The 13,601-nt window shown below is 38.8% G+C and overlaps 1 protein-coding gene across 1 annotated transcript; it reads right to left on the minus strand.

The window, feature by feature from the left end:
• Positions 1-2,325: 2,325 nt before the first annotated feature.
• LOC121855677 (organic cation transporter-like protein) lies at positions 2,326-13,225 on the minus strand. The gene is made up of 3 exons (XM_042350751.1): positions 13,058-13,225; positions 11,878-12,046; positions 2,326-2,529 (listed from the first exon to the last, which is right to left on the minus strand). The coding sequence occupies exons 1-3, from the start codon at positions 13,092-13,094 to the stop codon at positions 2,349-2,351; spliced, it is 387 nt and encodes a 128-aa protein (XP_042206685.1). The 5' UTR covers positions 13,095-13,225; the 3' UTR covers positions 2,326-2,348.
• Positions 13,226-13,601: the final 376 nt, after the last annotated feature.

A 13,601-nucleotide genomic window follows, 5' to 3' on the forward strand; every position in this document is an offset into this window, starting at 1 on the left:
ATATATATATATATATATATATATATATATATATATATATATATATATATATATATATATATATATATATATATATATATATATACACACAGGGGGATTAACCGGCTGATAACTGCTGAGTTTTCTTAAAATAACCAGTTGTTTATGATATTAAACCGATTTCCATATTCTCGAATGTTTGTTGTTGCAATACTCTTGAATGGTTTCATTCTTCAGGTGCGAGGCGTATTTTGGAAAACCTTTCCCTCTTATATCGGTGGCCAGTGAGTGAAGCTCGAATGTCATTGTTAAGTAAATACACTCTATCCGAAATAAAATTTCTTCCTATAATTCTGTAAAGGCCAGATAAACCCTCCTATGATACTAACATACAACACATTACTAGTGAAGTGGATAACAGGAGTCAACACTAGTAAACAAATACAGAATTCAGTCCTACATGACATGGTATTATAAAACTTCAAAAACACGAAATTGTGCATTTTTAGTGATCTTTGACCTCAGTAAATTGGTATAAATGTGTTGGGCCGACGTCTTGGTATATTTGTGCCAATCTTCATCTAAATTGGTGGAAACTTGACCGAACAATTGTTAAATACTTTTTGGGGTGGTTTGACCTTTGACCCTATAAAATCCATTTTGACCATCAAAATAAACAGGTCTGTCAAGTTTCAATTTAACTGCCTTAAAATTGAAAGAATGACGTTTGATTTTTACTTGTTTTACACGAAAAAGGAAAGAACAGTTCTCCCTCATGCAAGGAAAATAATAATTACTACTACTACTACTACTACTACTACTTTTTTTTTTATAGTGGCCTCCAGCCTCCCCCAATAGCCACACCTTCTCCGCCATTTTATTACCTTAATATTAAATATCCTACTACTACTACTACTACTACTATTACTACTACTACTACTAATGATGATGATGATGATGATAATAATACTGCATTTCGACAACTGTTAAAGTTGAGGAGAGACAGACATTAAAATGTTGGAGAAATTGATAGGTTAAGACAGGATGTAAACGAAAACCTTAGAATGGCATTTCCAGGAGAGGATGGAATCAAAGTGGAAATGTTAAGGATAGGTAGGAAAATGGCAATAAAAGTCAAGCGTGAACAGGTTAGGCATAAAAGATGGAAGAAACACTAAAAGAATGGCTGAGCATGTATAGTTCTTACATATAGAAGGAATTCCTAGAGTAATGTGGGAGTTATTATACATGATATTTTTGCAGTAATGGGGTAATTGTAAAAGGATGTTCAAATTTTTACTGGGAGAGCGATGTATTTGTCAGAGTGTCTCGGGAAGAGAGAACTGGTTACTAGTGAACTCAAGTCTAAGTAAAGGATGTGCAATGTCACCAATTTTCAATATTTTCATGGCTGAGGCAAACAAAAATACAAGATGCAATGGGAAATAAGTCAGCTGCTGTAATTTGATAACACTGCTTTGGTAGGCGATTGAGACGAAAAATTACAAATGTTAGTGAATGAGTTCCGAAGTGTGTATGGCTACGAGGACAATCTTAATTGCGAATGTGAACAAAAGTAAAAATGGTGAAAATAAGTAGAGTAAGGAGACTTAAGTTTGAATATACAGTATATACAGAATGGAAGAATTGAGAAGTTTCAGAGATCCTGGAATGGATGTGTTAGTGAAGGAACGGGTGTTGATTAAAAAGCAGTAAATGGAAATGAAATATATTTTGTACTGAAATTTTTTTAGAGAAAGAGAATTGTCAAAGAAAGCATAATTGGGAGTGTATAGAGATGTTAAGCCTACGTCACTCTTGAGTGTGAAACTGGAAACGAAGAAATTAGACGAAGATGAAGTTAGCTTTATAAGTGCCGGAGAAGAGAGCTGACCAGGATGTGTTAATATGATATAAACATAGCCGACTGATTTAATGAAAAGTGAAAAATGGTATAGTGTATAATTCAGAAGTAGATAATAGAAAGGGGCTGGGAAGACCAACTAGGGTGGAAGGATTGAATAAAGGAGGTACTAAAAGTGAGAAGGATTGATTTAAGGAGCAGAGGTGGATGTGAATGATTGGAAAGTATAGTGCTGAGTGGTTTGTGAGTGAATGGATGATAGGAGTTAGGCGAGCTGTGTTTGTCCTAGCTTCCGGTCACCGTGTAACAATTGTGGAAAAAAGTATGAAATTATTGAAATGAATACTAAATATTATCTGTAGAATAGTAATAATAGTTAAAAAGAACTCAGCCCAAAACACTTAATATGAATGTAAATTTCTCAGAAACGATTTTCTTTATTGTATTAGAGACATTATAAAAACAAACTCACTGAGAATATAACTGCCATAACATATCTTACTCTTTACATGAAAATGAAATGATCATAAGAGGTTACCTCATCCTGAATATTCCTCATAAGGTCACGGAGGTCCTCTTCAAGCGGGATGGTAGCATTGTTCCAGCGGGCGGCCTTCTGTAGGACACGGAGGGCACTGTCGTGTTGGCCGTTCACTATAAGCCAGCGAGGTGACTCGTCCATGAAGCTGTATAAAGAAGAAGGTCGCCGGGATAAGGTGGCTCGCCTATAGATTACTTTCTTTGACAGTAATTCTTTTTTATAATATCAAATGGCGTACAGACGTCATCATTTTGAGAACTGTGGGCAAGAAGAAGGACCAAAACAAATGGCGTGAAATCTGTTTGAAAGGGGTCGTGAAACCGTTATCATCGTCAAAGCTGCCAACACTTCACTTCAGTCTTCATTTTGCTACCGATCACAGTGTTGCTCATGAAGTGACTTGGTCAAGTGATACGATTCACTCTCGCATCAACGATATATTGTTCGATATCAAGAAACAAGTTATTACAGCTGTAAAAGCTACCGGTCAGTTTAGGCTTCAGATGGATGGAATAGCCCACCCGGGCACAGGTCATCGACCTACAACGGGGCCTAGGGGGGGGGGGATACGAGTAAAAATAAATTAAATATAGAAGAGAAAAAAGACTATATTAACCTACACCACGAAGATGCCGGAAAACCAGCGTTTTGAAGTGAGACAGATTGTGGGAGTATGGAAGAAGGCAGAGCATTTCACAGTTTGGCTGTGTGAGGAAAGAAGGATGTACTATAACGGGTTATTCTAGTGTGACCGACACCCACAGAGAAACGGTGGGCACCGCGGGCAAGACGAGTGGTACGAGCCCACGGCCTTTCCGGCGGTACACAGGATGCCAAATCCACTGAACATTGCCCGTTAAAGTACCTGTTAAAGAGAGTGAAGCAACGTTGCGGCGAAGAGAAAGGGAAGAGAGATTATCAACTAAAGGAGGAGAGTTAATAAGACGAATTGCCTTGGATTCCACCCTATCTAACAGTTGGACAGAAGAAGAGCCACCCCAGATATGAGAGGCTGTGACATTTTTGATACCCGGTATGGTGGATCACTTCTTCAAAGAAGAGATGACATAGATTCAATGTTACAGAATCTGCTGTGATGGAACACAATTTATGCTTTGGCTTTGCTTTGCTGCTCGTGTAAAGTAAGTGAATCTTATTATGTTAATTGTCTTCTTTGTCGTGAGAACCTTGCTTCAAAAAAGTTGTTGCATGAATTGGCTGTCATCATGAATGAGGGAGTTCAAGTGACGAACTTCGTCAAAGCAAGAGCGCCCAACTTGAGGCTGTTCAGGGACATGTGCTCAGGTTTAATTCCGAACACATCCACTTGCTATATCATTCGGAGGTCAGGTGGTATTCACGGAGAAAGATCCTGGAACGAACTATGGCCTGAGAACTGAGCTTGAAATATTTCTCGGCGAGAAGAAACATGGTTTGGGTGGAAAGTTCTGAGCCGAGAAAAAAATGCTCCAAGTGGTCTACCTAGAAGATTTATTTGGTGAAATTAACTGACTCAATACTTTCATGCATGGTCTAGGTCACACTTTCATAGAAGTCAGTGACAAGCTGTCCTCATTTAAGGGCAAACTGAAATTGTAAAAAGGGAAAATGGAGTGAGGAAAGACTGACAGTCATTTTCTTAGTCGTTCGGGAACTAGGCGAACACGTTCGGGAGCTAGGTGAACACGTTCGGGAGCTAGGTGAACACGTTCGGGAGCTAGGTGAACACGTTCGGGAGCTAGCTTTCCACACATGAATGGGTTTCTAAGACGCGTGGGAAGTTAGCTCCTGAACGTGTTCACTTTGTTCCCGAACGACTAAGAAAACGTCTGAACGTCTCCCATCCTTAAGCCACCCCCTGAAACTCTTTGAGGAAAAATGTCTTGGAGCACTTGAACAATATCAGAGAAGAATTTTAGCACTATATTTCTGCTGAAGTTACCAAGAAATATTGCTGGGTTCGAAATCCTTTAGATGTTTATGTGAAAGATTTGCCAGGCGATAGGGCACCAGGACTGCAGGAACAACTAAAAGAAATACAGTAAGATGAGTAACTGCGCCACAGCTTCAAGCAGAAGTCCCTCAGAATATACTTTCTGGATCACACTCTTCAATAAAAAGGCAGTCGTTGTTGCCCAAATTCTGAAAGCCCTTCTGCTATTCACGACAAAGACAGCTTTGAAAATGGCTGCAGTCTGAGCATGACTTACGCTGCAGCCTGTTTGCCACAACACTTCCCTTTGAAGGCTAAGACAAAACAAGGTCATCCCTCTCACTAGTTTGAGATGTATTATTTAAATTGTATGACATTATTTTATTGGATTATTAATTTGATTTATATTATATTGCATTGTATCATATTCAATTACTCTGATGGTTGTATATACTAACAAAATAAAGAAAAACATTATTTCTGTAATGATCTTATTCACTTGATACTGTAGATCCCGCAGCATGACTTACCGATATAGTTTTGGGTACCGAAGAAAGGTTTAAGAACCAATGATCTAAGGGGTCTAAGCTATCAAGTCAAGATTGGTAAAAAAACCCAACTCCGATTGACACCGTTAACTGACAACCGTGGGAAACGGTGCCAAATTATTGAGTTTATGGGCCTCAGGCTGAAGCTTTTGCGGCCCCCAATTATTTACAAAGAGCCAGAAGGCGTAATAAATGGAAAAAAATTATATTGATTATAATAAATGTAAAGTAGTTTAGAAATGAACGATCATTTCTATCATCAGCGGTTGATTTCGTAGACAACAACAGTCATTCTTGATTATTTATTGGCACATTAACCCATACAATACATTACTTAGTGTATTGCACACATTAAGCTTCCCGCATCATGTTAATCTGATCAATTATAAAGAATAAATAACCAAAAATCACTTGGGTACCAATCTTTAACCTTGCCCACGATATAACAAAAAAGTGATAGTTAAGACATAATCTATGGCTTCTTATCTTCAACTCTCCATAAAAAGTTTTATTCAACAGTGAAATTAAATGATACAGTTCATTATCTGTTACTCTAGTCTTACTCTGCTAGATTATTCGTTAACAACTTAAACTGTATATCAATTTCTTCTCAGCCTCGCTTAGGTTATGTTATATGGCTGAAAGTATTGTTTTGTCAGTTGCCTAAACCACCTAAACCAACCATGTACAGTTGGCTCCACTCCTTCGTTTACCACTTAGCGTTGTCAATCCTCTCTCTCCATGAGGTCTAAACCGCGAACACTGAACTCTGAATTCGAAGCATTCGCCCAATGAGCTGGACGGAGAGGGGGAGGGTGTGGCGAGGTAGGTGTCTTTCTGTGTGTGTGTGTGGGGGGTGGGGGGGGGGGCACCGGGGGTGAGGAAGGAAAGTGTACAGTTTATCTGTTGGGAAGGTTACAATGCAGAATAACGCTTTGACAATGCCGACGGGGTTTCCTTAGCTTGTGTCCATATATCTTCCTAATAGTGAGAACGCATCACATGGAAGCATCACTCGTCGGTGGCAAGGATTCAGGAGTGTTAGTCTTCATGAACAACAGCCACCGAGCCTTGACAGTAGTATATGTATCTTGAACCTTATAAAGTCCGCCAAAAAACTTTTCTTCATCCTTGAATGTTTCTTGGGTCCAGTCACCTTTTCCCAGGTTGTGAAGTAGCGCATCTCGTTGCTCAAAAATATATAGAGTATAAATGACTTGGAACACAGGATATTGCTTCATCCTTACTTATATTAAACCTGTTACAGAAACGTTGTTCTAGTATTGCTGGTCTAAGTTTCATTGCAACATGAACCATTTCCAGAAACCCGTCAACTGGGGGTTGATAAACAGCCATGGGGAGGCTTTCATTATTCTGCGTGGCCAAATTTTCAACGTGCACATGTCCAAATTTTGGTTGATACCAGTAATATTTGTCTGTCTTCAATAGGTTGGTATAGTGTCTTACTATGAAATCGTTCACACAAATGCAGGGTTTCAATTGTTTCTCTTATTTTGACAACACAACATTCATATATCGTTTCTCACTAAAGTATTGATCTTTATTTTAATTTTTGTATTTATTTATGGTCCTTTATTATTATCATCATCATCATCATCATCATCATTATTATTATTATTATTATTATTATTATTATTATTATTATTATTATTATTATTATTATTATTATTATTTCGCCCAAGGCCCTGATGTGGGTCACTGACCTGTGTCCTGGTGGGCTAATCCCGTAAAAGTCCGCGTGCTTTATTGGGCTAATGAAATATATATGGATCCTCGTATTTCGAAGCCCGATTTGGTAAAACGTTACTGACACCACCTACGTGATACGGGTAGTCCCCATTAGAGGTTCACGGCGCCATAAGCTCGTTGAACAGGCTTTGTGTGAAATATAACAGAGTCTAGGACTGCTTTTAGTATCCTGGTGGTCCAGAGGTAGCGTTCCCCGGTCACAGTCATGGGCTTGTGGGCCGTGGGTTCGAATCCTGGCTGGTTGCGGTGTTGATTGTATATATACATATATATTATTATTATTATTATCATTATTATTATTATTATTATTATTTGTATTATCATTATTATTATTATTATTATTATATTTTCACCCCCTTGCCCTGATGTGGGTCGTTGACCTGTGCCCTGGTGGGCTAATCCAGTAAAAATACAAAAAAAAACAAGAGCAACATGAACACTTTATTGACGTTCTGTTTACGCTTCTCTTCAAATGATGACCTTCAACTGTAGAAAGATTGAAGTATACTAATATAAGCTATTTTAACCAAGTCACAATAATGCCGCCAAACCTCTGACAGATCAAACACATAAGCTCTGTCTGCTGCAGAATTTAGTTCCCGAATGAGCCATTGCATTGCAACATCTGTAGTTTTGGTGTTCTCTTTGGTTCTAGTAAGGTCCCGCATGATTTTTTATAAAACAATTGTGATGGTATTTCCCCTCTGCAGCAATCAAATCAGAAATAACTTCGAGGTGTACACTTAGTTTAGAGCCATACTGAGATCCATGAAGGATCTATTGACTCATTTTAAAAGTCGATATAGATGACAGTTTTTGATAATAATTTTTCTGGAAAAAGCTGCATACCCCTCAGTTGAGTGGTATTAGTGAGTTTCTTAATCTACAGGGTGGTCTGTGGGACACCTTGGTTTCCTCGGAGATGATATTTCTGCCACAGACTTCACTCGTTGCAGCCTCATCTCCTTTCTTTATCCTAGATAAGTTTGATTTACTCGTTATATTTCCATAGCAAGATTTGTATCATTTTACTGATCCTAGTTCTGATTCACTCAAAGCTAAAACTATATCTATGACTGACTTGTTCTTTGCATCTCGACGTTGCTGTCTTAACTGTGTGGACTGTTATAACTTCTTGAATCCTTGTTCACTTGTACCCAGTCATGATGTCATGGGTTGCGTTAGGCTTACCCACACAACCAACTACAAAGTTTGTTTTACGAGAGATAAGGCACCCGGCGAGCCATGACTAAGACATATTTTTTCCATTAGTGGTATGTTAGCCAGTCCATAGGGGGAGGCCATTGAGACAGTGTTGTACTGTTCATCGCCTCACGCCCCAAAACTACATTTTGAGTAGTATCCCCTAGGGCCTAGGCCATGGGTTAGTTAAGACGTCATCCCCACCCTCTCCTTCCTGAAGGGAACGGGACACCACACAGAGTCCTCCACCACCACCCCGTCCTGTGGACCGTCAGTAACACGAGACTAAGTGTGCTAACCTAGGTTGTTATCCCCATGGAAATATCACATGTGGATGCTTGGTTGCGACAAGAGCAATCCAGGCTGGCCTATCAAACCTACAGTAAATGGTTAATCAAGTCACGCTTACAGAGTTCTCCTGCGCGACACCTGTCTACAGTGACCGTGATCGACACTAGATTAAGTGTGTTAACCTAGGTTGTTATCCCCTTGGAAAAATCACGTGTGGAAGCCTGGTTGCGACAAAAGCAATCCAGGCTGGTCTATTGCACCTAAGTGGTTAATCAAGTCACGCTTACCAGTTCTCATTGCCGCGACAACCGTCTACAGTGACTGTCAGTGACGCTAGACTATGTGTGGTAACCCAAGGTTACCTTTTTGTTGTTATTCCCCGTGGAAAGAAGTTCTTGTGCGGAAGCCTGGTTGCAACAGGAGCAATCCAGGCTGGCAGTAAATGTATCACTTGAAGAATTAAGGCTCTGTTAAGACATACCCATAGTAGAGTAATCACATGTGTCCCCAAGTTGAAAATTCTCTCTTTTAGAAGATTAATTTTATTACAGCGTGAATGTGAGTGACTCATATATCCATGCAAATTGTAAATCATTGCATGGAAACTTGCCAAATAAATGCAAGTGCAATTATCTGCCCGTATCTGTGATCCTATCTTATTATTACTAAAGGTAATGACTGATTGGTTATGACAAAGTATAACCAATAACGTAGATGGATGATGGAAATTAATGGAACTCATTAAATCATCATTTATTAAGTATAAATCATAGAATGTCGGGTGGTGGAGTGAATTTCTACGTAGATACATCATAATCTCCTGTAAGTAACCAGTGTGAAGGTATCGAACTCTACGGTAAGAAATATAAGAAACACAATATATTATAATCTTTATATAATATACTCCGCAGTTAGACCATTACAATGAAAAACCATGACACCTGACCACTGGCTTTATGTCGTATTTCATTTACGGTGTTTACAGTGTGAAATATGAACTCCTTGACGCTCAAAACCAAGGAAACGACACCAAAACTATTGTTCTAGCTTGTTTACACGTTGAAATATAGTAAATCTTATACTGCAGTGGTGATTACGGCGGTCATCTTGCTTTCCGCGATTTAAAGAGTTAAGACTGGTCTGACAATGCGACAGACACCAAATTTGGATTCAGCACACTCCGATTAGGGGTGAGAGGTGGTCTGTCTACCTTTCCTCAAAAGTGGCTCCAGAAGTATACAGTCTTATCACCGATGATCTTCTTGGCCACTATCACTATGGCTGTTGATATCGTCCTCGTCATTTGATAATAACTTCATGTGTTTCGAGCCTGTTTCTTGACGAGTAAGGTCTGATTCAAATCTATCACATAACTTTTGAATCAACAATCTACGTGAAGAGAATTGACCTCCATATGAAACATACATTTCCTCAATCTCAACAGCATTCCAGATACGTGACTGCTCACTCAGAATACAGTTCACCATTACTTGATAAAATTCACGTTCTTCTGATGCAGTGACACCTGAAGAGGACCTGATATTACGTCTGAAAGGTGAAGTGCAGTCCTTATGGTACTGGGTATCGGCTGCATGGAGGTCACTGACAGCTGTTTTGACGCTCAGCCTGACTTTAGCTGCCCAGTCACGGTCCGACTAATTACCCAAATGTACCCAAATGTAGCCGCAATTAAGTCAAATAATGGTCGTACAAGCGTAAATCGGGCTGTGAATCACTTCTCGATTATTATTTGGTGTCATAAAGTCACAAAAAAATTAATAAACTTAATTTAATCTGAGTTGTGTTGTGTTAGGTTAAGTTAGATTAGATTAGGTTAGGTACATGCACTTGATCTATTAACTCAGAATAAATTAAGTTTACCAATTGTTTGTGACTTCGTGACACCAAATACTAGTCGAGGTTAGGTTAGGTTCGGTACATGCACTCGATCTATTAACTCAAATAAATTACGTTTTCCATTTTTTTTTTACTTTGTGACACCAAATACTAGTCGAGAATAGATTGGTAACCTGATTTATTCATGTAGGACCATTATTTGACTTCATTGCGGCTACATTTGGGTTAATCTGGCTTTGGCTGTTTAGCACTCCCTCGGGCCAGAATACCACATCTTTGGTGTCACCTGCTGAAACTGTATATCAAAGTGCACAAAATAATATGACTTTTTAAACTAATACTTCCTTATAATTCTTCTTCTTATTATCATTATGATTACTTCTCATAAATCCTTATTATTATCTTATTACATTGTAATTTCCTCAACTTTAGCCACCCAGGGGGAACACCTGAACTTTAGCCACCCAAGGGGAACACCTGAACTTTAGCCACCTAGGGGGAATACCTGAACTTTAGCCACCCAGGGGGAACACCTGAACTTTAAACACCCCGGGGAGCAATTGAATTTTACCTTCCCCTTCGATCAAGTGAACTTTAGGCACCCTGGCGATTAAACTGAACTTTTGGCACCTCGGGTGGATCAATTGAACTTTAGGCACTCCGATGGATGAAGTGAACCTTAGGCACCTGGGGGTGATCAACTGAACTTTAAGTTGCGTTGGGATAGGTTGGGTTGGGTTGGGGTAAGTTAAGTTAGTTTAGGGTATACTGGGATAGGTTGGGCCACTCTAAGGCGTCTCATCGAGGGAATAATAAAAATCAGTAATAATAATGATATGTAATAATAATTATAAGGAAATAATAAATTGGGAAGTAATATTAGTAAGTACAATTTAAATAAATTTTCAGCAGTGACACTGAAGAGGGTGTACTGTATTCTGGCCTGGGGGAGGGTAAAACAGCCCAAGCCAGCTTATACCCGGGGTGTAAAGTGGCCAAGGAGTTAAGCTGGCCTGTTACACCTGTTAATACCTGGCAATCTTGGCCAATATATGCAATTATAAGCACAGTTATGTGCATTTAGAGTTAGAATATTTACATCTGTTTTGTCACATACGTAAAATATCTTAATGTATTATCTAACCAACCGTGTCTTAGCTAACTCTTACCTTAACCTAAACTTAATCTATTCCTAACCTGAAAATACATGAAAGTAATACTAGATTAAGGTTAAGCTAGGTAATGTTTGGTTAGATTATTTCGTATTTGTAAACAAAATGGATGTAAATATTGTATTCAGTAGTCCCCAAAACCATGGATATGAACTTTTCATGTACCCTAAACCGTTGCTCACAGCCTTATAGTAAGCTGTGCTTTTGCTGTGGCTCGCCTATAAAAAAATAACACAACCTAAACCGTCACGATTTAGAAGGATTATACAGTAGTTCTCTGTCTATAATCCTTCGTCAATTGTCGTCCGATTTTCATGTTGCAGTGTGCTATATGAAATATGATTCCTGAAGCTATTTATCACAGTAGCAAGCTGATAACTTTATAATACTGCTAAAATTCGTGAGCTAGCCCGACCTGAGTATAAATCTTAATGTTGGAGCTTCATGCACTGAAATGGGGCGCTGTGCCTTCCTGCCCACAGTTTCTGAAGGTAAACAAACTGTCACGTGAAGCGTTCTAATACTGATGTTGCACATAATTTTTTCGCAGTAATTTGAAAACGAGATGATCAGTCTTTAGTACAGTACTTAACAACTACAGTTATAATCAATGTGTTTACCATCATTCACAGTCATTTTAGAAAAATTTAACATATTTTATTATCAGATTTTGACATTCACCAAACCATGATTACCCAGACAACTCATATGTTACTCACTATAGGGGAAAGAAGTTGAGAACTGTGGGGAGAGACACGGCAGCCTGCAACCACCGCCAGTCACGAATTAGGTAAGCCATGGCACCCCACGCCATCGTGCCCAGTGCCCACGGTAAGCCTGTTAGGATGCCCACTGTGCCCCGATGCTTTGGCTCGCACACTTCCAACGCTGACAAAATAACACATTGTACAAATTACTGGATATATTTGAGGCAAGATACTATATAACTTTTCAAGAAATCATTTGAACTAATGAAAGTGTGGAAGACACACTCACACACAAGTTGGTAACGGGTAAAAACAAGATAGGGGAACAAGGTTTTCCTTGTTTGAGGACTGGCCAATGGATTTGTAGTTAGTTAATGTGACAGACAATTACGCCCACGTGAAAAAAAAGTGTTTTAGTTGCATTACAACTGATACATCTCACCATGGATAAAAAGAGAATAGCTTAACGAAAAATTACTACAGCTTTGGTTGGGATGAAGACCCACTGCTGAATTCTCGTTCAAATAGGCCAAGATCTTCTTAAGCTCACCTGCAGGGAGTGTTATGAGAAATTATTGCATATATAATAAATAAGTACTTAGATTGGCTAAAGCAGAGAGAAATATAGAGGATTTAAATAATACGAAAAATACGATACTTTGAATAGGTACAGTAATTTGGGATGAAGAAAAAACAGCGGAAATAATGATCGGTGAAATTGAAGGTAGGAGGGACAGGGGAGGGGGAATGGGATCAACGAATGCAATTAAAAGTTTGATCCACGGAGACATAAAATCTGGGAGGGTTGATAATGACAAAATGAAAACGTTGGATCAGAGATCCCTGGTTGCCCACCCTCAGACATGAGGAGGACTTTGTTACTAAGTAACAACTGATTGCCTAGAGGAAGGAACTGTGGGTCTTGTCGAAAAGCAAAATATGTCATTAATATTAGTATAGAACACTGCCACCTTCTACACAATATTTATTTTCCCACTGATGACAAACTATTATGACGTAGCCTCGATAGCAGCAAATCGCCTCTCCTGACCAAGAACATTAAGAAGGTAAAAAGTTGCTTAAATCCACGAAAGAAACAGAATACAATAATGGTAAAAAGGTTGACAGAAGATGAGGAGGTTGTCAGTACTAGCCACGCATAAGAAAAATCGGGAAGGCTGCAATCACTAACCAAGGATGAAGAAGGTGAGGAGGTTGACGGATCCCATGATGAAGCGGACGATGAGGATGGCGATGAAGTTGGTGAGGAAACAGAGGCTTAGCGAGGTCAGTGCTGTCACCACCTGTGTCACCACCAACACGATTTTCCGCCCAAACCTTAGGAAGGAGCGTTATAGGATATGGTTTAAGAAAATTAATATTTAAGTCTCACAAGATGTCTATTGATCACGCCACGCCAACGTAAAAGTTGATCTAGGGTGAGAAGTGAGTTACTTTTACTTAAAGATTTTAAATTTCAAATACTTTAACTATTATATCAGTAAATTTATGGGTAGAATATCCTACCTTTAAGAACATTAGAACTAATAATGGATGAAATTGCAGCAGGCCTATTGGCCTTTAAACAATTTTCATTTACAATTACAATTACTCCATAAAAGTCCAATTACGTTATAATTACAATTACTCTTCCTAATTTTCAATTACAATTACTGTATTTTTTGTCTTAAATGGTTGTAACTGCTTACTGCTTGAAACAGTTATTTATGAAGAAA

Source organism: Homarus americanus, unplaced genomic scaffold (genome assembly GCF_018991925.1).
Source record: "Homarus americanus isolate GMGI-L3 unplaced genomic scaffold, GMGI_Hamer_2.0 scaffold2050, whole genome shotgun sequence".
Lineage (NCBI taxonomy): Eukaryota > Metazoa > Arthropoda > Malacostraca > Decapoda > Nephropidae > Homarus > Homarus americanus.